Source organism: Pseudophryne corroboree, chromosome 6 (assembly GCF_028390025.1).
Source record: "Pseudophryne corroboree isolate aPseCor3 chromosome 6, aPseCor3.hap2, whole genome shotgun sequence".
NCBI classification, from domain to species: Eukaryota; Metazoa; Chordata; class Amphibia; order Anura; family Myobatrachidae; genus Pseudophryne; species Pseudophryne corroboree.
In genome coordinates, this window is record NC_086449.1 from 446,200,103 (window position 1) to 446,224,953 (window position 24,851).

Below are 24,851 nucleotides of genomic sequence, written 5' to 3' on the forward strand. Positions count from 1 at the left end.
ACCATGAAAATACTGTGGACAGGGTAATTATTGTATCCCTCCCCTATCCTTACCTTAACTGTAAGCTGCCTGTGGTGGGGGATAGGGCTAACATACTGGGTTTGGTGGCTAGGGCTAATACAAGGCGTAGCGGATGAAGCTATCCCCCACCCCCATGGGCGTTTTAAGAGTGGAGGGGGCTCGTGTGCATAGTCCAGTAAGGCCCACTCCGGCTCTGGCATTGTGATGGAGTCTACTGTGAATGTGCAGGTTTCTGAAAACATGGCGCCCACCATGGTCCGGAAACAAATTTCCAATTATACATATGTGGCAGCAATTTTGGGAGTGATTTTTTGCTGCAGCAACTGATTTTGCCTGTTGCAGGACTCTAAAACAACATGTGTGCAGTGTGCCCACCGCCCCGCTACCCAGAGGGCCGTGTGCAGCGCACACATTGCACCCATGATAAAAATGTCAATGCCCCCCCCCCCTTCTCAAGTGCATAACCCAACCCAACACTCCCCTCCCCCGACCCTAACCCCCACAGTCACCCTGATACTTACCTTCAGGATTCCAGCAGTCAGAGTTTTGGTGCCGGGATTCTGAGTGGTTTATCGGGATTCAGGAGTCCGTTAAATGACTTCCAGCATCCCGAATGCTGGGATGCTAACTGCATCACATTTTGCATATGTAAAGGGGGGGGGGGGGGGGGTTCATTTTGTTTACTTCTAATTGACAAATGCACATTTTAAAAAAAACCTGCAGTGGTCTATACATACAAAATTAAAAAATATTTTAAATAATTAGTGAGAATCATGCCCAGCCAGCAGAACAATATGAATGATACTGTTTGGGTTTCTTATACCAGCACACAGAAAATAATCTAAAATCACAACCAACTATTCATACTAGAATAAACAAATGTTGACATTTACAATCTGTGTACAAAATAACAGGTGTCATTATAAAACCTTAGGTATATGGCTGACTCTTATTTCTATTTTTTATTATTTTTTTTAATTGTAAAGTGTTATGTCTCTTTTGCGTTTTTGCACTATAAATACCACTGCCTGAGATTCATTTTTGACATACAAATTCAAGAGTAGGAATAAAGCACAACAACAAAAATGGTATTAATGAAATATGCATGCTTACAGAATAAAATCTGATATTACTTATTAAACCCTGCATAGAGAACATGAGATGGAGCACTGCACAGCTGTTAATAGATCAAACACAATAATGAAATACTGTACAGTATACTGATAATAGCATCAAATATACATTAGATTAGAAGAAAGGTGATACTGTGCAGTTGTCTATTTATTAGCCAGTGAACACCTCTTTCCCTGAAGAGAAACAGCTCTTTTGTTTTTGTCTTCCATCAGTTTCATTTTTTTTGTTAACCACTTAAGTTTTATTTTTAAACCAAATTGTTCTTCAAAATCAATGCTTTTATTAAAACAAATAAGTAAAACTTTTTTTATTTTAAAATGGCTTAAAATATTATATTGACAAACAAGTAAGGGCTGTTTCTCACCACCAAAGTTCATAGCGCCCCCTTCCCCCATTGTAGAATTACCTCTGTCCACCAAATGGCAATAATTATCCACTAGCATTACCCCCTGCCCCAATCCCCAGTGGTAATAGATCCCAAGTTGTAAACTTACTCTCTCCCAACCCCCCACACCTCTATTGTAATAGGTCCCCATTTTTGCATTTCCACCCCCCCCCCCCCCCCCCCACCTCCCACCTCCCCCAGTTTCATGAGTAATTTTTTTTTTAACTCTACGGGGTATATTCAATTAAAGTCAAATCCATTCCAACATGCATATACCGGAATGGATCAGACAGGACCTATTCAATGAACGGCCAAATTTGACATATTGGCTACACTAGTGTTATGGGATGCTAATGTCATCCCATAACCAACACTGTACTTTCACCAGTTTTTCTGCCCATTTACTCTATTTCTCTAATACATCCTCCACTCCTGTTTCCAATTTTTATCCTCCCCATTTTCCTCATCAAACTGTGTCCTGATCACACCTCAATCATTCCCCCTAGTCTTCTATACCTCCTCCTTTATCCCCTCCTCTTTCTCCCATTAACCTCTCTACCTCACTTCCCCTCCTTTCATGTTACCCTGTCTTCATTTACCACTGTCCCACAATGTTCCTACTACCCCACTACTCAGCCCGGCTCCTTCTGTCCTCCCATCCATCTCACCTCAACTCTGACTGCATCACACTGATCTCTCTCCCTACCCACCTTCTGAAATGTACTGCATCTTCCTTGCTCATGAACCCACTCCCTCATCATTCCTGCCTTCCAAGTTAATCTCAACGCAACAGCAACCCTGATAATCATATTCAAATCTCCCCCACAAACTTTCTCTCTCTCTCACTACAGCAATCCTGATGATCTCATTCATATCTCTCCTACAAACTCTCTTCCTCTCTCCTATGCCCTCTGTAATGCCAGATCTGTCTGCAAGAAATTGGTCCCTACCCGTGACCTTTTCATATCCTACGCTCTGAATTTCATAGTCATTACAGATACATTGATTCCAACCTCTGATGTCTCTACTGCCACTGCTCTCTCCACTGGGGGCCTCACACACACACACCCACACACACACACACACACACACACACACACACACACACACACACCTTGGCTTGTGAGTTGATGTGGTGGTGTTTGGGTCCTTCTGTCCTCCAGTTACTTCTACCAACTCATACCATCAGAACTTTCACTTACATTCTCTACATTTGAGGTCCATGATATTCGCTTCTTCTAACCAGTTCACCTTCAAGTAGCTGGTACTGGTACTCCCAACAAATTACTCGATCTGGCTCAGTCATGTCCTCTCTTCAGACATTCCCTCCATTATCTTAGATGATTTCAGCATCCCAATTGAAATCCCCCCAGAATCACCTGTCTCTAAGTTCCTTAACCTCATATCATTGCTCTATCTCTCTCAGTGGACTCCATGTCCCCCCCCCCCCCCCCCCCCAATGCGTGTGTGCACTCGGCCTGGTCTTCACTCACCATTTTGATATTTTGGACTTCCCCATTCCCTCTCTCTGACCATCACCTGCTCTCTCTTAACTTATGCCTATCTGTGTTTCCATCTCTTCCTCCTAAGGCTATAATCACTGGGTATAACATTGAGGCCATCAACACTGTTTACTTATCCTCCCTGCTTGACTCACTTATCTCTCATATTCTCTCTCCTGTCCTGAACAAGCTACTTACCTATACAATGCCTTGCTTACTTCTGCTGTTGACTCTGTTGCTCCAGTATCCACTATTCATCCTTGCAGATCAACATATCCACCCTGGCATTCCAAATTCACCAGATATCTGAAAAAAAATGTTCTCATACTGCTGATCAATATTGGAGGAAATGACACTCTAAAGCAGATTTCCTCCATTTCAAATTTGTGCTCTCCTATAGTGCTGCCATTTACTTCTCTAAACTGTCATATTACAATAATTTAATTTCCTCCCAGTCTTCGAAGACCCAGCATCTCTTTGCCACTGTCAGCCCCCCCTGCCCAACCCGACATCAACATCCTTCTTCACTCTCTGCCCTTTATTTTGACACCTACTTTGTTTACAAGGTTGACTCCATACACTAGGACATCACATCCCATTTTTCCCTCAGAAACCTTGTCTCTCCTTTCCCTGACCACCTTACCCATCCATCTTACCAACTTTAGCTTATTTTTCCACTGTATCTGACCATGAGGTTATGACCCTCATCTGGTCCTCCCCCCTTCACAATACCCTATCCCTTACCCCCTCCTCCACTAACTCTCTCCTTTTGCCTTTTCCCATTTTGTCCACCTTCTCAATCTTTCCCTCTCATCAGGCACTGTCCCCACTAACCTCAAGCATGCCCTTGTCGCTCCTATTCTTAAAAACCTGCCCTTGATCCTAACACACTATCATATTATTGAACCTTCTCTCCCCACCTTTTTGCCTCAAAACTAATTGAGGTAAGAAAGGCAGATAGGCAGTTGTAAACAACACACTCAAAGTCCTTGATTGACCCATTTCAGTATGGGTTCCGTCCTCTTCACGCCACTAAACTTGCCCTCACAAAAGTCTTCAAAAACCTCCATGCTGCTAAATCCAAGGGACACTACTCTCTGCTGCTTCTCCTTTACCCATCTGCTGCTTTTGACAATGTGGTCCACCCTCTCCTCCTGCAAATCATTCAGTCCTTTGGTCTTCATGATACTGCCCTCTACTGGCTGACTTCCTACCTCTCTGACTATTCATTCTGATGTATGTCTCATCTCATGACTCCACCTCATCCACACTTCAACTAACAGTAGGTGCCCCTGAAGGTTCACTTATTGGACCTCTTCTTTTCTCTCTCTATTCATCCTCTATATGTGAGCTCTCTCTCTCTCTCTCTCTTTTTCGACTTCCAATATAGGGGGCAATTCCAAGTTGATCACAGCAGGAAATTGTTTTACCAGTTGGGCAAAACCATGTGCACTGCAGGGGAGGCAGATATAACATTTGCAGAGAGAGTTAGATTTGGGTGGGTTATTTTGTTTCTGTGCAGGGTAAATACTGGCTGCTTTATTTTTACACTGCAATTTAGATTGCAGATTGAACTCACCACACCCAAATCTATCTCTCTCTGCACATGTTATATCTGCCCCCCCTGCCGTGCACATGGTTTTTCCAAACTGCTTTAAAATTTCCTGCTGCGATCAACTTGGAATTACCCCCATAATCTCTATGCTGATGATACACTGATCTACCGTTCCTCCTCAGACCTTTCCCCCACTATACTTAGTTATATCTCTAGTTGTCTCTGCTATCTCTACTTGGATGTCCCAGCACTATCTTAAACTTAACATGTCTAAGATTGAGCTGATCGTTTTCCCACCCTCCTGCATAACCTGAATGTCCACACTTTGTGTTATCTACTGATGGCACAATGATATCCTCTAGCCCCCAAGTGTGCTATCTTGGAGTTATCCTTTATTGCTCCCTTTCCTTCAAACCAAACATGTAGTGCTGTTTATTTCTCAAAAATATTTGCAAGATCAGACCCTTTCTCACACTAGAGGCTACTAAGACCCTTATTCACTCACTGGTCATCTCTAGATTAGACTATTGCAATCTCTTATCTGGCCTCCCTGACAAATGCCTCTATTCACTCCAATATAGCCTTAATGTTGCTACCTGTCTCATCCTTCTCTCCAAACGTTCTGTGTCCACCTCCCCTCTCTTACAGGCCTTACACTGGTTCTCCTTCCCATTCTGAATCCAAGTCAAGCTTTTTACACTTACAAAGCCCTCACCAATTTACATATCTGACCTTGTCTCACTTTGCACTCCCACCCACCCTCTTCACTCCACAAATACATAATGCTTGTCCTGTCAACTAATTATTTCATTCCATTCCTGACTCCAAGATTGTGCCCGTGGTGTTCCCTACATCTGGAATCATTGCTGTTTTGTATAAAGGTGGAGAATCTGGTATAGAAAACAGGCTTGCAAGACCCACCTCTTCATCCAGACAAGTCTTTTCTCATCCTAACCCTCTGTTCCATGCTCACTTCTACCCCATCTATTGTCACCCCTTTTTTTATCTGCTCTAGAATGTAAACTCTCACAAGCAGGACACTTTTGGTGCTTTTTCCTCTCTAATACCCCTTTCACACTGCACAAAAAACCCGGTATACTGCCAGGTCGACACAGGTTGCTGTGTGGTGTGATTGGGTCGCTGCTGAATTACCGGGTCGCCGATTTGGTAAATCAACCCGGGAATAAAGAAGGGTTGTTCCCAGGTTATTACCGGGTCAGACACAGTGTGAACGGGTTACCCGGGTCGATGCGACCCAGTACCTGTTTGCAGCATAGGGAGAGGTGGCACAGAGATGATCTCAGCTCCAGCGCTGCCGCCCCTGTTGTCCCCACGGTCCCCGCACCCGCATGGCAACCCGACCTGGCATATTGCCGGGTCGGGTAGCATGCTCTCAGGGTCCAATGCCGGGTCGCAACCGGGAAGGATCCATATCCAATTCCCAGGTGTGACCCGGAAATTGTAATCTGAACGGGGTATTAGACTATTTTCTACTCCCTACAACTGCACTTAACCCTCAGTTTCTGCTACAATGAGGATTATTTTTTTTAGTGTCTTCTCCCTTGATGAATAAATGTTTATAATACAATATATATGTCCTACATTATTTTGTATTGTAAGTTCATTGTTTTCCTGCTTGGCTCATTTGATAACTTTGTTAAGTGCTGCGGAACACTTGTGGGTAGTAATAATAATAATAATAATAATAGTAGTAGTAATACTACCCTGAAAAAATCAACCAATGAATGCACTATCTACTCTGTCAGTGTGTAACACCAAAAAGTCAGTAATGGCCATGTATTCAGTATGTGACTCCATTTAACTGAGCTTTATGAGGACTGACTTAATTTGTATTTGTTCTTGCCTCATAGTTTGTGTATAGTATCTGTCTTTGTATGTCATACACGCCTACTATCCAGATTAAATAGACTTTGATGGAAAATAAAAAGTGTATATGCAATAATTGAGAGCTGCTACAATCTTTTTAGTGATTTTTATATGTATTTTCTGATATGATTTTCATTGCTATTGATGCCATTGCATTGTTGAATTGTAGCAAACATTTTGGGACATGTGTCTTAGAAAGTTTCCAATCACTTATTAATATATGCAGCATTTACTCTTCAAATTTGAACTGTACTTTATTTTTATTATCCCATAGGATAACTACACCTTTGCACAACCTGGAATTCAGAAGAAGGTGAAAATTTTGGAGGAACTGGTTAGCCGTATTGATGGTGAGTTAACCAGCTGTGCCTGGGGTAATGTGTAGTTAAATCACTGCAAATAGTTATCCCTGTGAGATTCAGTGCAAATATGGTACCTTAAATTTCTCATATGGAATGTCATCCTTAATCAATGTGGGGAAGAGTGGTGCTTGAAATTTTTCTATTATGCTTCATTTAAAGGAAAACAACTATAGATTGTATCCCTTCCATCTATTTATTTCTGTATTAAGCCTACATAATAAAAATCTAATGGCAATTGCATTGCAACACAGTAATAACCTGATACAAAGATTTGGAATACATATCACATTAAAGTCAATGATTTCATTCTCCTCTTTGCACTCTTAAAATATACACCAGCACAATTTATGCCAGAACCTGAATACCAGTATTTTCCAGTCAAGTGTAAGCAGAAAAATGTCACATGAGAATCCAGTATTGTGCTCTGTATACTTGATTTGTACTTAGGCCTACTCCTTAAAAGAATCCTCTTTTTGAAATGCTGACTGTCTTCACGCCACTGCAAAATTTAATTAAAATAAATTCTACAGATAATTCTTGCCCATTCTTAACATATTCTCTTGATAGTTTGTTAAATTAATGAACAGGGCATTAACAAAGTGATGCCAAGCAGAACTAAGCTTTTTGTGACACTAACTTGTCAATGATGGAATTGAAAACAAAAAAATAATGTTTCCTCCCCCCCCCCCCCTTCCTCCTTCCTTCCAGAAATAGCTTAATAGAATCTTGTTAAAAAGATTAATTCCATCTGTTTTTTGTTCAATCTAAACCATCAAATTGCACAGAAAAGCTTACAAGCTTGCATATTTTCAGGCTCTCCTAAATAGAATGAATTTGTGTACTTGATATGAATAAAACCATCCACAAACAGTTTTCACACACAGAAATATATTCTATCTAATTTTTACAGCCGTGGTGGAATAATTGAGATGAGTATTAAAGTAATACAAATTAATAGCATATCCTTGCAAAGAGATTGGAAGTTTAAGGTAGATTCATTTTTGTGTTTAATAGAATACAAATAATGTTGGTGACTTTTTTCAAAAAACATCTCACAAATATGTAACCCTTTCAATAAAATTCTGCCCATTTGAATTATAGCTTATATGATCAAAAGAATTTTGGTACCCGAGCATCAAACTTGTGTGCTGTTGAAAATAACACTCCGAAGACTTGAGCATTATTATGGCCTGGTCTCTCCTTTGCTGCTGTAACAGTAACCTTTCTTTTGGGAATGCTGTCCACTAGATTTTGCTAAATGGCCCTAGGGATTTGCATACTTTCAGCCACAAAAACAATTTGTAAGTTGTCACTGATCAGTAATGTGTGGCTTACATTGATAGTGGTATTTAGGGCTCTGTGCAACCATCAAAGTTTTTTACACCATTTTTTTTCCCATTGTCCTTACTTTGTGCACAAGGGCATTGTCATTCTGTAACGGTAAAAGGACCTACCCCAAATCAGGTGGCATGGATGTTAGGCTGTATCTATTAGTTACATTTCATATGCATTTTTAACTGCTGCAATGTTTGAATGTCTTGCATTTGCATAATCGAGTTTCCATCCATAGTGATATATAGTTATATGTTTTATTAGAAGAATAACAAACAAAAAAGCACTATTTTTAGTTGTATAGACATTCCATTATTCTTCCTTATAAACATTATTTAATTTGTTGTAAAAACTCCTAAAATGAAGCCTTAGATTTTACTTGAATATGTGGTAGGTTTCATTGCCTGCCAATGTATTGCAGGTTGAGTGACCTTTTAAAGGATTGTTAAGCTAGGTACACACCATACAATTATTGGGCTGATTTGCCAATAATTGGGACATCTGCCTGATTTATTGTATAGTGTGTACGAACGATGGTTTCGGCGTTTCGCAGATAATTCGTGAAAATTGTGCACACACATATGAACGAGCAATTTTTCTCTCAATCAGCCCAGACCAAGAATCTTGGCCAAAAACCTCTGATATCAGCCAGTTTGTGTGCATTTTCAATAATCTGCCCAAATTTCCTATGTTTTCCTCTCACTACATCATCCTCCTTGTTGGCGGACATATGCAAATGCAGTGTGATGTGGCAGAAAATTGGTAACTGAAAAAAAAAAAATATTTGTGTGTAACTCAGATATTTATGCCTACAATTTCCTGAAAAATTGACCGATTGTCGGGCAGACAAAAAAAAAAAAAATCTGCCAGTGTGTACCTAGCTTTACTCAGAAGTATAACTTATTTAAAAAGGGAGTTGAGTTTTTATAATTTCTTTAGTTAGTATAGAAGCTTGTACACTGTGGTATTGTAGTTCACATAAAGGGTAGTACTGCGTTATCTGTAAGGTTGCTGGGAGGGTAAGTCACTTTTATGTTTACCGTACTTGCAGATGATACGCACCAAACACTTTAATAGTGATAGCATCATGGCAGAACAACAGATGGATTCACTGATTAAGAAATTTTTGAACAGAGGCTATGCCCGCAAACATTTATTTGAATGTAAAGCTAAGGTAATGGCCATGGAGAGAGAAAGCTTATTGACCCTTAAGATAACTTCTAATGAATCATGGAAAATCTCCCATGAGTCAACAAATACCATCCGACCTCGCATAATGTGAACAAATTTCAAAAAAGTCATTGCCTATTGTACAGTCAGATCAAGCATTACATGTGTCGGATTATAGTTTTTATGCCATGCTATACCTGTGGCAGAAATTTACAAGACATTTTAGTTAAAATGGAGGTAAATAGCAAGTCTCATGTAGTTAGAAAAAGTAGTAGTTGGGTAAAAAGAAGATGTGATGCTTAAAATGTACCTGTACTACATGTCAGTATTTGCTTACAGGGGATTCGTTTTCACACCCTCAATCAGGGAGGCCGGTAAAAGTGTAAATATCAATTCATGTGTGACTCTACCTATGTATTTTACCATTTAATATACCCTTGTGGGTTAAGTTATATCGGTAAAACCGAACAAAAATTTAAAGAAAGGATTTTTCAACATTGTGCTGTGATTAGAGCAGCATTAGTCAGTGGTAAAAGCGAGTAGCCACTTGCATGCCACTTTTTTGAGAACGGCCATACCCTGAGTAGTCTCCGATATTGTATAATTGATTGTGTTCCTGCCTTCTTGAGAGGGGGAATATATCACTTCAACTATTAAGATTGGAGGCTATATGAATCCATCGTTTAGGGATTGTTCATCCAAATGGTCTTAATGATGATGTACCTTATGCATGCTGTAGATAATAATTTTGGGCTCTCTATTATTATAATCACTAAACCATGATTATGTGATACAGGATATGGTCATTAGGCCGACAGTCATTAGGTTGACCAATATTGGTCGACATGGTCATTAGGTCCACATGTACTAGGTCAACAGTTCAAGAGGTTGACATGAGTTTTTATTTTTTTTCCAATCTTTTAACTTTCTCATACTTTACGATCCACATGGACTACAATTGGGAACTGTAACATGTGCCGAGTGCACCGGTAGTGGAGTGAGGCACCTTGCCCGAAGCATGGCGAGTAAAGCGAGCCATGCCAAGGTACATGGTGAACTAATTGGGGTTCCCTGTCACTTTACGAAGAAAACAACAACAAAAAAGTTAAAAAAATTCATGTCGACATTTTGACCTTTCGACCATGTCGATCGAGTGACCCTGTTGACCTAATGTATGTCGACCTAAGTTGTGTCGACCCAACAACCAATACCCATGTGATACTAAAATGATTTATTTCTAGTTGCCTCAGTTTGTATAATGATAAAATTGTTCCGTTACAACACAAAATACATGTATACATTAAAAATATATATATTTTACTTGGTTTGTTTTTGTGTAATAGATATTGTGTTGTATGTAATATAATACTGTTATCTTCTCAATATGTGTTGCCTTATGAAATACTACAGGTGCTGTTATGTAATGTTTCATTGTGTATTGGCAATAATTGTAACTCTGTAGCTGTCTGAAAGACAAGTCTGTGTAATCAGTGTTTCCATGGTGACAGATAAACACTTGTTACTATGATGTCTGAGCATTATGAGGTAATCAATGTGTGCACTGGGGGGGCAGGTGTCTGGTTCCACTCATCAAGTTCTGGGACATCCAAGAAGAGATACGAGTGAGGTGAGTGGGGGAGGGGTCCAGGGAGGAAAGGTAGATTTAAGTATCATCAGCATAGAGATGATATTGGAAGTCAATAGAACTATTTTTGATGAGTTCATGCAATCCCAATGTGACTGCTAGTTCTCTGTTAACTACCTCTATCATAGAGTTGTCAATTAAACTGGGATATAGCTTACTCATCTTCTTAAAGGGACCCAATCCCCTCCGGTCACTCAACTCTTGAGTAACTCCTTAGGTTCTCTGACCACTTCTCCTTCTGAGACTGCAGAAGTCATGAGTTCATTTTACTCTGATGTTTACTCCGCCCCCCCCCCCCCCCCCTCATCCCCCATTCCATATGTCTCTCCTCACCACCTCTACCACTGGATTTATGGGACTCTTAACCTTATCCTTAATTTGACGGCCCTTGTCTCTCTCGAAGAGGTTCAGCTAGTTGTGAAACAACTTAAGACCCATAATACTCCCGGGCCTGTTGGCTTTAGTTATGAGTTTTACACATTCCTTTTACCTCAGATTGGTGACATCCTAGTTAAGGTATTCAATACCATAACTTCTGCAGGTTCTTTTCCCTTATATTTTAACTCACCTATATTGAAAGTTCTGCCGAAGCCTGGTGGAGATCTCTCCTTACCTGGCTCCTACCATCCTATCTTACTGTTAAATATCAATTACATGTTCTTCACAAAAAGTTTAGTGATATTGTGCATTTAAAGTTCATACTCCCATCCATTATTCACCCGGACCAAACAGGGTTCTGGGATGCGGTCAAGATCCCACCGGACGGGATCCCGGCGGTCGGAATACCAACAATGGGATCCCTACCGACACAATCCCGACATATTCTCCCTCTGTGGGTGTCCATGACACCCATAGAGGGAGAATAAATTAGTGTGCCAAGCATAGCGAGGCACCGTGCATGCAGCGTGGCGAGTGCAGTGAGCCCGCAAGGGGCTGCGTTGCACTCACCCCCCTGTCGGGATTGTGCCGGTCGGGATCCTGGTGTCGGTAATCCGACCGCCAGGATCCCATCCGGCTTGATCTCATACTGATCCCCAGGGTTCACATGGGGTCGCTACTCTGAGGTAAATGTGTGCCAAGTTCTTTCAACAGTTTATTCTTCCACGTTTCTCTCCTCTACATCTAATAAATGGTTTGTGTCACTAGATGGAGAAGGCATTTGATCTTGTAGAATGGGATCATTTATTCTTCACTCCCAGTAAATTTGGGTTCCCGAATTCGTTTATTACTGTGTTAAGAGTTCAGTATACTGACCCGCAGACCCGGGTTGCTTGCAATGATTATCTATTGAACCCGATTGCTTTATTTAAAGAAATAAGACAGGATTGTCTGTTCTCCCCCCTTCTACTCACTATTGCCTTTGAACCTTTGTCTATTTCCTTTCATAAATCAGCATTATTTGATGGCATCCGAATTGGCAAGATTGATTTGAGACTAACCCTATTTGCAGATGATATGATGCTGTTTATATCTAATCTATTCTCTGAGGTCTTACAGAGGCCTTTGGGGCTCGGGCTGGTTATCGTATCAACGTGACCAAATCAGAACTTCTACCTCTGTGATGCCATGTGACCTCAACTTTCTCCCCTGTTGACTTTCACCCCTCCCTTTTGAAATTCCTAAATCTAAATTGACTTACTTAGGGGTTCAGATACTGGCATGCCTCACAAATTTATATAAAGACCATTTTTCCCCTGTCATCATGAAATTGGCCACTATGTTGGATTCATGGAAACTACTTCCATTGTCTGTTTTCAGACGAGTGACGATCCTTCAAAGTGTCTTCTTCCCTAAACTTTTTTTTATCTGATGCAAATGCTTCCTATTACACTTTCCAAAGGAGATATGTCATATATTGATAAACTTATGACCAAAATTATTTGGAGGGGCAAGAAACCCTAGATAGCTCTTGCCAAGCTAAAGGCCTCAAGGAAACTGGGTGATATAGGAGTCTCTGACTTTGCCCTATATTCTGTCTCAGTTATGATGTAGATTGACTGTTGTCAAGGGACTCATTCATAGGAGTATATGCAATTAGCGGCAAATTATCGCCGTTTTTAAATTCGACCGTCCAATTTCGGCAAGTGGTTGCCGAAATTCACCATATTCAATGGAAAACGGATTCGACAGTCCCGCGGGCGAAAAACGGCCGATTTGACGGATTTTGCCGTGATTTAAAAAAACGGGAAAAACACGGAAAAAATGGCGTGGGGTCCCCCCTCCAAAGCATAACCAGCCTCGGGCTCTTCAAGCTGGTCCTGGTTCTAAAAATCCGGGGGAAAATTGGACAGGGGATCCCCCGTATTTTTTAAACCAGCACCGGGCTCTGCGCCTGGTGCTGGTGCAAAAAATACGGGGGACAAAAAGAGTAGGGGTCCCCCGTATTTTTGACACCAGCATCGGGCTCCACTAGCTGGACAGATAATGCCACAGCCGGGGGTCACTTTTATACAGTACCTTGCGGCCGTGGCATTAAATATCCAACTAGTCACCCCTGGCCCGAGGCTGTCCCCCCCCCCCCCCCATCCAAAGGCTGCGGATGGGGGGCTGATAGCCTTGACAAAATTGAAAGAATATTGTTTTTTTCCAGTAGTACTACAAGTCCCAGCAAGCCTCCCCCGCAAGCTGGTACTAGGAGAACCACAAGTACCAGCATGCGGGAGAAAAATGGACCCGCTGGTACCTGTAGTATTACAGGAAAAAAAAATACCCAAATAAAAACAGGAGACACACACCGTGACAAGTACAACTTTATTACACACTGCCGACACACACACTTACCTATGTTGACACGCCGACTGCCACGTCTCGACTCCGACGATCCGGGGTACCTGTGGAAAAAAAAACCACTCACCTGATCCAGTGTCCAGAGATAATCCACGTACTTGGCCAAAAAAAAACATGAACACCTGACCACCGGACTGAAAGGGGTCCCATGTTGACACATGAGACCCCTTTCCCCGAATGCCGGGACCCCACGTGACTGCTGTCACTGAGGTCCCTTCAGCCAATCAGGAAGTGCCACGTCGTAGCGCTCACCTGATTGGCTGTGCGCATCGCACAGCTCCCTCCATTACTTTCATATAGATATGCTATTACCAAGAAAAAAAAACACAAAAAAAACATGTTTAAATTTTTTTTTATTAGTTTCACCCACCAAAGTGTGGCGGATTGAAAATGACGAATTTACTGTCTAAAATCACTGTTGTCGAATTTCCAAACTTCAATTGAATATACTTTGGTCGAATTGCAGCACTTGTATCATTGCAGAAAAGTCGAATTTGACAAAAGTCGAATTTCAAAAAGTCGAATTTTGAAAGTCCGTTTTTTTGACGGAAAGTACTGACTTGCATTGACAATTTTTTTTTTTTTTTTTTGGCGAAAAAGTCCAGAAATTCGACAATTTCGGGAATTCGACCGCAATTGCATATACCTAATAGACTCTAAACTTGGTGAGGCAATATTTCTTCTGTTTTCTCCAGGTGGCCTTCTTCACACTAAATCCTCTGATATTCCTCCACGTGTCCATTGTCATCCCTTATTTCATGGTATTTATCGCTTTTGGTGACCCTTCATAAGAAAGTGGGTTCTAGTTTCCTGAAATCTCCCCATGTTCCTATGTGGGGGAACCAAGCATTCCCTCCCTTACTTACTAATTCATACTTTAAACTGTGGCGTGATGTAGGACTCTACGACTCATCTAAGGTTTTTGACCCAGGAAACCGCATATATCAATTTGCGATGCTTCACAGGATACGTATAATCTCTCTCACACACACTTTTACATGTATGTACAGGCCCAACACTCTCATAGCTTATTGTTTTTGTCATCACTTTTTTTTTCTAATTTCACCCCCCTCAATGTAGATCCATTGAATGCTATGTGGTCTCTCCTTGTGCATGTCCTTTTTTGCGTCCGACATGTATACAATATTCATATAAATATCACCTCGTCCTCTTGCTGGGATAGATTGCTCCAGAAATGGTGTCATGACCTGCTTGCCTTGAAGACCACACATCCCTTACATACACACTATGACTCCACCATGAGGATATTAACATCTTCCTATCTACAAGACATACATTTTTACACTTTATTTCTCTGATTCGATATGTTCATTTTCACCCTGACATTTTGGGGGAATGTGATAACTGTCATTGTTCATCAGCCTCTTTTTATCATTATAATGTTGTTATATCAGACGCTTTTGGAACAAAGTTGTGGCTCTTCTTCATTTGTTTTGAATCTACAAGTTGCACCTGATCCATTAGCCTGTTTATTCTCTAACTTGTCACAATGTGACTTTGGTCAATCCCGAACCCAGATATCTCCTATATTAACTGTATTGGTGACTGTATCAAAAAAATTTATTTTACAACACTGGATATGTAAAATTTCTCCTTCCATAGTGGAGGTTAAGAGGACAACGGGCCTAATTCAGATCTAATTGCAGCAGCAAATGCGTTAGCAAATGGGCAAAGCCAAGTGCACTGCAGGAGGGGCAGATATAACATGTGCAGAGACAGATTTGGTTGTGGTGTGTACAATCTGAAATTTAAATTGCAGTGTACAAATAAAGCAGTCAGTATTTACCATGCACAGAAACAATATAACTAACCCAAATCTAACTGTCTCTACACTTTATATCTGCCCCCTCCCCCCCCCTGCAGTGCACATGTTTTTGCCCATTAGCTAACAAATTTGCTTCTGTGATCAGATCTGAATTAGGCCCAATGTTGCAAAAGTTGTATTTTGATAGAAAAACTGCATAAAATGACATAAAATGAGGGGTTATTACTTTATTTTTTATTTTTTTTACAAGAAATGGTGTTTATATATGGAACATTTAGATATTGATATGCAAGCTAAAATCTTTAAAGTCTTTGAAAAAGACAGTTGGGGGCGATAACGTTTGCTTGAGCTTAATTTCAGGGGATACTATCCTTATTACAGCTACCCCTCTGTAGTCTTATGTGGACTTATCTTATTATCGTCTTTGTGAAATCTTAGTAATATTGCTATTGCTTAGGTCAGTGCATTATTTCCCTCCTCCCTCCCCCCTTCTAATTTATCTCCCCATGTGTCTTCCTCCCCCTCCCCTTTATATATATATATATATATATATATATATATATATATATATATATCTCTAGAAAACAAAAAAAGAAAATGACAGCGGCACTCCGTTGAAATGAATCAGAAAAACGTGTATTTCAAATTCAGAAAAGCATCACAGTGGTCACAAGGAGAACCAACGTTTTGGGGTCCTGGGACCCCTTTGTCAAGGCGTGAACAGTGTGTACTAGAGACCCACTTACCTTTTTATAGCACCCGGGTGAATCCCACACGAGGACGTGAGCAGGTCCGGACGCCGTCAGCCTCAGGGACCGCCGGGGGACTTCCGGCGTCTCCAGGAAGTGACGTGATGTCGGGTCTGTGACGCGGTCGTCATGGCAACCCGCATCGCTGCCCGAAACATCCGCGCCGGCCCTGTAAACAAAGTGACAGAAAGAAACCGAAACAGTGATAGCTGTTAGGGGAGCACACTTGACTGTAAAAGCTCAGTGGAACGAACAATGTATGAATGGTTGAGGCACGAGAGATTGGAGGAATGAGAGGTTGAAATGTGTTACTTGAATGATATAAATGGAATGGCATGTACATGGACGACAAATGTATGCAGGGCATGGCAGGATGAAACTAGAAAAGGAAAAAGAAAAAGGAAATAAGAAATATGAGGAGTGAGAAAGTGAAGAGAGAAGAGGTGGGTGTTTATGAATTAGAGCAGAAAGATGGAAAACAGTGATGAATGGGAAAGTAAAAATGGGCCCGAATGACAGTCGAGTTTTAGTTAGCATGCATGGTTCACAGCCTGTCAACTCCCCTTCACCATTTCTCAGGTTGCACTTGGCTTTTTTTCTCCCGTGCATTGGTGGTGTCTTGCTAATTGCCTATAATTTCCACCTGTTGTCTATTCCATTTGCACAACAGCATGTTAAATTGATTGTCAATCAGTGTTGCTTCCTAAGTGGACAGTGTGATTTCACAGAAGTGTGATTGACTTGGAGTTACAGTGTGTTGTTTAAGTGTTCCCTTTATTTTTTTGAGCAGTGTATGTATATATATATATATATATATATATATATATAGAGAGAGAGAGGGAGGGAGGGTTTGGCTTAATTGTGAGAACAACAGGCATCTTTTAAGAAACACCATTGAATGAAATAATCAAGATTCATGCATTTTACAAAACTGAAGTCTGCATTTTAATTGTATTTGCCGTTGTACATTAATGCAACATTTTTTACTTATTACAGTGTTCTGTTCAATGGTAATGTGTGAAAAATTTGAACGCTTTATATTAAATTGTGGTCAAAATTTGGAAGAGAGTCTCTGATTTAAAGTAAATATCTGTCTAGCTCCCTTAAGACACATTCTGTTCCTATTATTCTAACATTGTACTCCAGCTAACAGAGAGTACGTCATAAGGTGGAGCTTGGGAATAGCGCAAAATTAGGTCTACACCACATCCATATATATATATATATATATATATATATATATATATATATATATTTGCTTGTGTATTCAGAGTCCAAGACATTTTCTTATCTACATTGTTTGTTTTTACGACTTTTGTATATGTCTCTTTGCTGCATATTGCACATTATTTTTTGTTTTGTTCTTTTTTCTCACGAAGATGCAAGCTTTCTGGCTCATTGTTTTCTGCTATCCTGTCAATTGTGTGACATATGTCTTTTGCTTGCACCTGATTTAATGCTGCTTGGTATGCCTATCTTGAAACTCAATAAAGCTTGTTACCTGCAGGTTTACAGTAAGTCCAGAGACTCTGCTGGCCTTTTCATGAATTGAAGCCTACTGTCTTGTTGTTTTTCTCGCAGGTAGTTCTGATATAGCATGGAGGTATGTTTTGTGTCATTATGTAAACTTTTGACCTATAGTAATTAATCACATGCTTACATTCATCACACATACATTTCAGATTTTTTTATTTTTTTTTATTTTTATTTATTTGTTAGCATATCAAAAAAAGGGGGGGGGGGGTTAATATTAATAAAATAACAATATTCAATATATTAACTTGTGATTGGTACATCCAATTTCCCCAAGTGAACATTGGTAACTGTAACCAATGCAGTCCAATCCGTAGGGCAAGCTTTCTTGGTTGGGGGGTTGGGAGTGGGGGGACCGGATAGGGCTTAATTTAAACAAGACCTTCTGAGCATAAAACAGTTTTACAATTGTCTGATTTGGTACAACTCGTTCTCAAAACTGTGTACTCGCTAAGACTATTGTTACCTGAAAGACTTTCATCCATGGCCGGCTCCAGGCCTACTGGCTCCCCGAGTGAGACATTTTAACCCCCCGCCCCTCCCCATGCACATGCCGAAGGTGTGCACACTCCCAGGAAAGTGCCTCGCAACATTACAGTATATTATGGTATCAAATTATAAATATATATATTTCTCTAACGTCCTAGAGGATTCTGGGGACTCCAGAAGGACCATGGGGATAGACGGGCTCCGCAGGAGACATGGGCACTTTAAGAAAGACTTTGACTCTGGGTGTGCACTGGCTCCTCCCTCTATGCCCCTCCTTCAGACCTCCGTTTGATACTGTGCCCAGTGGAGACTGGGTGCATTTCAGGAGCTCTCCTGAGTTTCCTGTAAGAAAGCATTTTTGTTAGGTTTTTTATTTTCAGGGAGCCTGCTGGCAACAGACTCACTGCATCGAGGGACTGAGGAGAGAGAAACAGACCCACTTCTCTGAGTTCAGGGCTCTGTTTCTTATGATACTGGACACCATTAGCTCCAGAGGGATCGGTACGCAGGTTTCACCCTCGCCGTCCGTCCCAGAGCCGCGCCGCCGTCCTCCTCGCAGAGCCGGAAGAAAGAAGCCGGGTGAGTATGTGAGGAAAAGACCCATCTGAGGCGGCAGAAGACACTTGAATCTTCACTGAGGTAACGCACAGCACTGCAGCTGTGCGCCATTGCTCCCCTTCACCTCACACACTCCGGCCACTGTAAGGGTGCAGGGCGCAGGGGGGGGGGGGGGGAGGGCACCCTGGGCAGCAATATAAACCTCTCTTATGGCACAGATGTATATATACATGTACAGCTGGGCACTGTACATGTATAAAAAGAGACCCCGCCATGTATTGAAAATATTGAGCGGGACAGAAGCCCGCCGCCGAGGGGTCGGGGCTTCTCCCTCAGCACTCACCAGCGCCATTTTTCTCCACAGCACTGCTGAGAGGAAGCTCCCCGGACTCTCACCTGCTTGACACACGGTGGCAGAGGGTTTTAAAGTAGAGGGGGGGCACATAATTGGCGCAGATACATAAAACAGCGCTGCTGGGTAAACATTAATTGACTGTGTTTTTCCTGGGTCATATAGCGCTGGGGTGTGTACTGGTATACTCTCTCTCTGTCTCTCCAAAGGGCCTGGTGGGGAACCTGTCTTCAGAAAAGAGCTTCCCTGTGTATGTGTGGTGTGTCGGTACGTGTGTGTCGACATGTCTGAGGTTGAGGGCTCACCTAAGGAGGAGGGGGAGTTTATGAATGTTAGGTCTCCGTCGGCGGTGCCGACGCCAGACTGGATGGATATGTGGAATGTTTTAAGTGCAAATGTTAATTTATTGCACAAAACGCTAGACAAAGCTGAAGCTGGGGCACAGTCAGTGAGTCAACCCATGCCTGTCCCTATGTCGCCGGGACCTTCGGGGTCTCAGAAGCGCCCACTATCCCAAATAGTTGACACAGATACCGACACAGACTCAGACTCCATTGTTGATTACGATGATACTAAATTACAGCCAAAGTTGGCTAAAGGTATTCGATATATGATTATCGCAATAAAAGATGTGTTGCATATCACTGAGGAACCCCCTGTCCCTGACACGAGGGTACACATGTATAAAGGAAAGAAACATGAGGTCTCCTTTCCCTCCTCACATAAGCTGAGCGAAGTATGTGAAAAAGCGTGGGAAACTCCAGACAAAAAACTGCAGATTCCCAAAAGGTTCCTAACAGCGTATCCTTTCCTGTCGCAGGACAGGATACGGTGGGAATCCTCCCCTAGGGTGGACAATGCCTTGACGCGCTTATCAAAAAAGATAGTGCTTCCATCCCAAGATATGGCTACCCTCAGGGATCCTGATGACCGCAAGCAGGAGGTTACCCTAATTTGTTTCCATATATTCCCTCACAATCTAAGAAAGCACCTCATTATCAAATGCAGTCCTTTCGTTCCAATAAAAGCAAGAGAGCACGTGGATCGTCCTTTCTTGCCAGAGGTAAGGGCAGAGGGAAAAAGCTGCATAACACAGCTAGTTCCCAGGAACAGAAGTCATCCCCCGCCTCTGCAAAATCCACCGCATGATGCAGGGGCTCCCCTGAGGGAGTCAGCTCCTGTGGGGGCACATCTTCGACTGTTCAGCCACGTCTGGGTCCACTCACAGGTGGATCCCTGGGCAATAGAAATAGTTTCCCAGGGTTACAAGCTGCAATTCGAAGAAGTGCCTCCTCGCCGGTTTTTCAAATCGGCCCTACCGAAACAACCCCTGGAAAGGGAGATAGTGTTACATGTGATTCACAAATTGTGTCTTCAACAGGTGGTGGTAGAGGTTCCCCTGCTACAAAGAGGGAAGGGGTACTACTCAACTCTGTTTGTGGTTCCGAAACCGGACGGTTCGGTCAGACCCATTTTAAATTTAAAATCCCTGAACCTTTACTTAAAACGGTTCAAGTTCAAGATGGAATCACTCAGGCGGTCATCGCCAGCCTAGAAGGGGGAGATTTTTTGTATCTCTGGACATAAATTATGCATACCTGCATGTCCCCATATATCCTCTTCATCAGGCGTACCTGAGATTTGCGGTACAGGATTGTCATAACCAATTTCAGATGTTGCCGTTTGGGCTTTCCACGGCCCCGAGAATTTTCACCAAGGTAATGGCGGAAATGATGGTGCTCCTGCGCAAGCAGGGTGTCATGATTATCCCGTACTTGGACGATCTCCTCATAAAAGCGAGATCACGGTAGAAGTTGCTGAACAGCGTATCACTTTCACTGAATGTGTTACAGCGACACAGCTGGATTCTCAATATTCCAAAGTTGCAGCTGAATCCTACAACTTGTCTGCCCTTCTTGGGCATGATTCTGGACACAGACCAGAAAAGGGTTTTTCTTCCGACTGAAAAAGTGCAGGAACTCATGACTCTAGTCATGAACCTGTTGAAACAAAAACAAGTGTCAGTACATCATTGCACTCAAGTTCTGGGAAAGATGGTGGCAACATACGAAGCCATTCCATACGGCAGATTCCATGCAAGGACCTTCCAATGGGACCTATTGGACAAATGGTCTGGGTCGCATCTGCATCAGCGGATCACCCTGTCCCCCAGGGCCAGAGTATCTCTCCTGTGGTGGCTAAACAGTGCTCACCTTCTAGAGGGCCGCAGGTTCGGCGTTCAGGACTGGATCCTGGTGACCACGAACGCGAGCCTCCGAGGTTGGGGAGCAGTCACACAGGGAAGAAATTTCCAAGGACTTTGGTCAAGTCAAGAGACTTGTCTTCACATCAACATCCTGGAACTAGGGCCATATACAACGCCCTACGTCAAGCGGAGATCTTACTTCAAAATCGACCAGTTTTGATCCAGTCAGACAACATCACGGCAGTAGCTCATGTAAACCGCCAAGGCGGCACAAGGAGCAAAGTGGTAATGGCGGAAGCCACCAGAATTCTCTGCTGGGCGGAGAATCATGTAAGCGCTCTGTCAGCAGTGTTCATTCCGGGAGTGGACAACTGGGAAGCAGACTTCCTCAGCAGACACGATCTGCATCCGGGAGAGTGGGGTCTTCATCAGGAAGTCTTCGCGCAGATTGCAAGTCGGTGGGGACTACCCCAAATAGACATGATGGCATCCCGTCTCAACAAAAAGCTACAAAGGTATTGTGCCAGGTCAAGAGACCCTCAGGCGGTAGCTGTGGACATCCTAGTGACACCGTGGGTGTTCCAGTCGGTATATGTGTTTCATCCTCTTCCTCTCATACCCAAGGTGTTGAGGATAATAAGAAAAAGAGGAGTGAGAACAATTATCATTGTTCCAGATTGGCCACGAAGGACCTGGTATCCGGATCTGCAAGAAATGCTCACAGAAGCTCTGTGGCCTCTTCCTCTAAGGCAGGACCTGTTACAACAAGGCCCCTGTCTGTTCCAAGACTTACCGCGGCTGCATTTGACGGCATGGCGGTTGAACGCTGTATCCTAGCGGAAAAAGGTATTCCAGATGAGGTTATTCCTACGCTAATAAAGGCTAGGAAGGACGTGACGTCTATACATTATCACAGAATATGGTGAAAATATGTTTCTTGGTGTGAGGCCAGGAATGCTCCTACGGAAGAATTCCATCTAGGCCGTTTTCTTCACTTCCTACAAACTGGAGTGAATTTGGGCCTAAAATTAGGCTCCATTAAGGTTCAGATTTCGGCCTTATCCATTTTCTTTCAAAAGGAATTGGCCTCTTTACCTGAAGTACAGACTTTTGTGAAGGGAGTACTGCATATTTGTACCTCCGGTGGCGCCTTGGGACCTTAACGTGGTGTTTCCTTAAGTCACATTGGTTTGAACCACTTACAACAGTGGAGTTGAAATATCTCACTTGGAAGGTGGTCATGTTGTTAGCCTTGGCTTCGGCTAGGCGAGTTTCAGAATTGGCGGCTTTATCACATAAAAGCCCCTATCTGGTTTTCTATATGGATAGAGCGGAGTTGCGGACCTGTCCTCAATTCCTACCTAAGGTGGTCTCATCCTTTCATATGAACCAACCTATTGACGTGCCTGTGGCGACACGTGACTTGGAGGATTCTGAGTCCCTTGATGTGGTCAGGGCTTTGAAAATTTACGTGGCCAGAACGGCTAGGATCAGAAAAACAGAAGCACTGTTTGTCCTGTATGCAGCCAACAAGGTTGGCGGCCCTGCTTCAAAGCAGACTATTGCTCGCTGGATCTGTAACACGATTCAGCAGGCGCATTCTACGGCAGGATTGCTGTTACCGAAAACGGTTAAGGCCCATTCCACTAGAAAGGTGGGCTCGTCTTGGGCGGCTGCCCGAGGGGTCTCGGCACTACAGCTGTGCCGAGCTGCTACTTGGTCGGGGTCAAACACCTTTGCAAAGTTCTATAAGTTTGATACCCTGGCTGAGGAGGACCTCCTGTTTGCTCAATCGGTGCTGCAGAGTCATCCGCACTCCCCCGCCCTTTTTCCCGTAGTCCGTAGAGGATGCTGGGCGCCCGTCCCAAGTGCGGACTACTTCTGCAAGACTTGTATATAGTTATTGCTTACATAAGGGTTATGTTATAGTTTCATCGGTTTTGGGCCGATGATATGTTGTTCTTCATACTGTTAACTAGATAGTATATCACAAGTTATACGGTGTGATTGGTGTGGCTGGTATGAATCTTGCCCTTGGATTACAAAAATCCTTTCCTTGTACTGTCCGTCTCCTCTGGGCACAGTTTCTCTAACTGAGGTCTGGAGGAGGGGCATAGAGGGAGGAGCCAGTGCACACCCAGAGTCAAAGTCTTTCTTAAAGTGCCCATGTCTCCTGCGGAGCCCGTCTATCCCCATGGTCCTTACGGAGTTCCCAGCATCCTCTACGGACTGCAAGAAAAAGATTTACCGGTAGGTTTAAAATCTTATTTTTCACACAGCTCTCTAAACACACAATTAGCAGTATTACACATAACGCCCACAGTAGTGCTCCTTATATATTATGTCCCCAGTATAGTATCAGATACATATAACATTCCCGTATACTGCGATATACACGTAATGACCCCAGTAGAGTGCCAGATACACATAATGACCCCAGTAGAGTGCCATATACCCATAATGACCCCAGTAGAGTACCAGATACACATATATGCCCCCATTTGTGCCAGATTCACACAATGACACCAGTAGTGCAGTGCCAGATACACATATGCCCCTGGCAGTGCCAAATACACATATGACTATGGCAATGCCAGATATGCATATGCCCCTAGTAGTGCAGTGCCAAATACACACATGCCCCCAATAGATCAGTGCCAGATACACATATGGTCCCACAGTGCCAGATACACATATGCCCCCACAGTGCCAGATACACATATGCCCCCAGTAGTGCTGCTCACCGCCATCGTCTGCCGGGCTCTGCTGCTGCCGCTAGTCTCATCACGTTGGTCTCCACTGCTGCTGCCTCTGGTCTCTCACCCCTGTTCTCCGCTGCTGCTGTCACTCTTCTCCCACCTCTGGTCTTTGCTGGTGCTTTCACTGTGTCTTGAGGGGAGGAGAGGGCAGCACACACCTCTCCTGTCCCTCTCTCTGGTCTCCAGCGGCGGCAGCACCCTGCCAGTATGTCAAATTATGCACCTGTTTGTGAGCCAATCACAGCTTATGGTCAGGAGACACCACTGTTGGTCCATGAGCTCAGACTGGCTCACAAACTTGCACCTGATTTGAAAGGGCAGAGGGCTGATGGCCACTTGTTGCCTAGCATGGCCGCTTCTGAAGAATGTGCCTCGAGCCGGCCCTGCTTTTATTGTATACCCCTTTCACACCAATGTCCCGGGTCTGACCTGAGATTTGGGACAAGACATACCCCTTTTATACCACAGCTCCAACCTGGTTTATTCACAGTAGTGCACTGTTTAAACTGCATAAGGTTGCAGTGCCGGTGCTTGGATACTACATCATATCCAGGCATCAGAAATAAAGATATCCCTATGCTGTGAATGGGACCCTGGTCATCCGTACACACTGCCCTATAACCCGGGACCTTCCTGGGA

General features: G+C 42.9%; 1 protein-coding gene across 3 annotated transcripts in view; it reads left to right on the top strand.

Moving 5' to 3' along the window:
- TBC1D22A (TBC1 domain family member 22A) overlaps window positions 1-24,851 on the top strand; it is a 1,169,061-nt gene that overhangs the window by 701,787 nt on the left and 442,423 nt on the right. For all 3 annotated transcript variants that reach the window (XM_063927120.1, XM_063927118.1, XM_063927119.1), the window contains one exon: window positions 6,759-6,834. In XM_063927120.1, coding sequence (XP_063783190.1) covers window positions 6,759-6,834 — 76 coding nt within the window. The remainder of the gene's footprint in view (window positions 1-6,758; window positions 6,835-24,851) is intronic.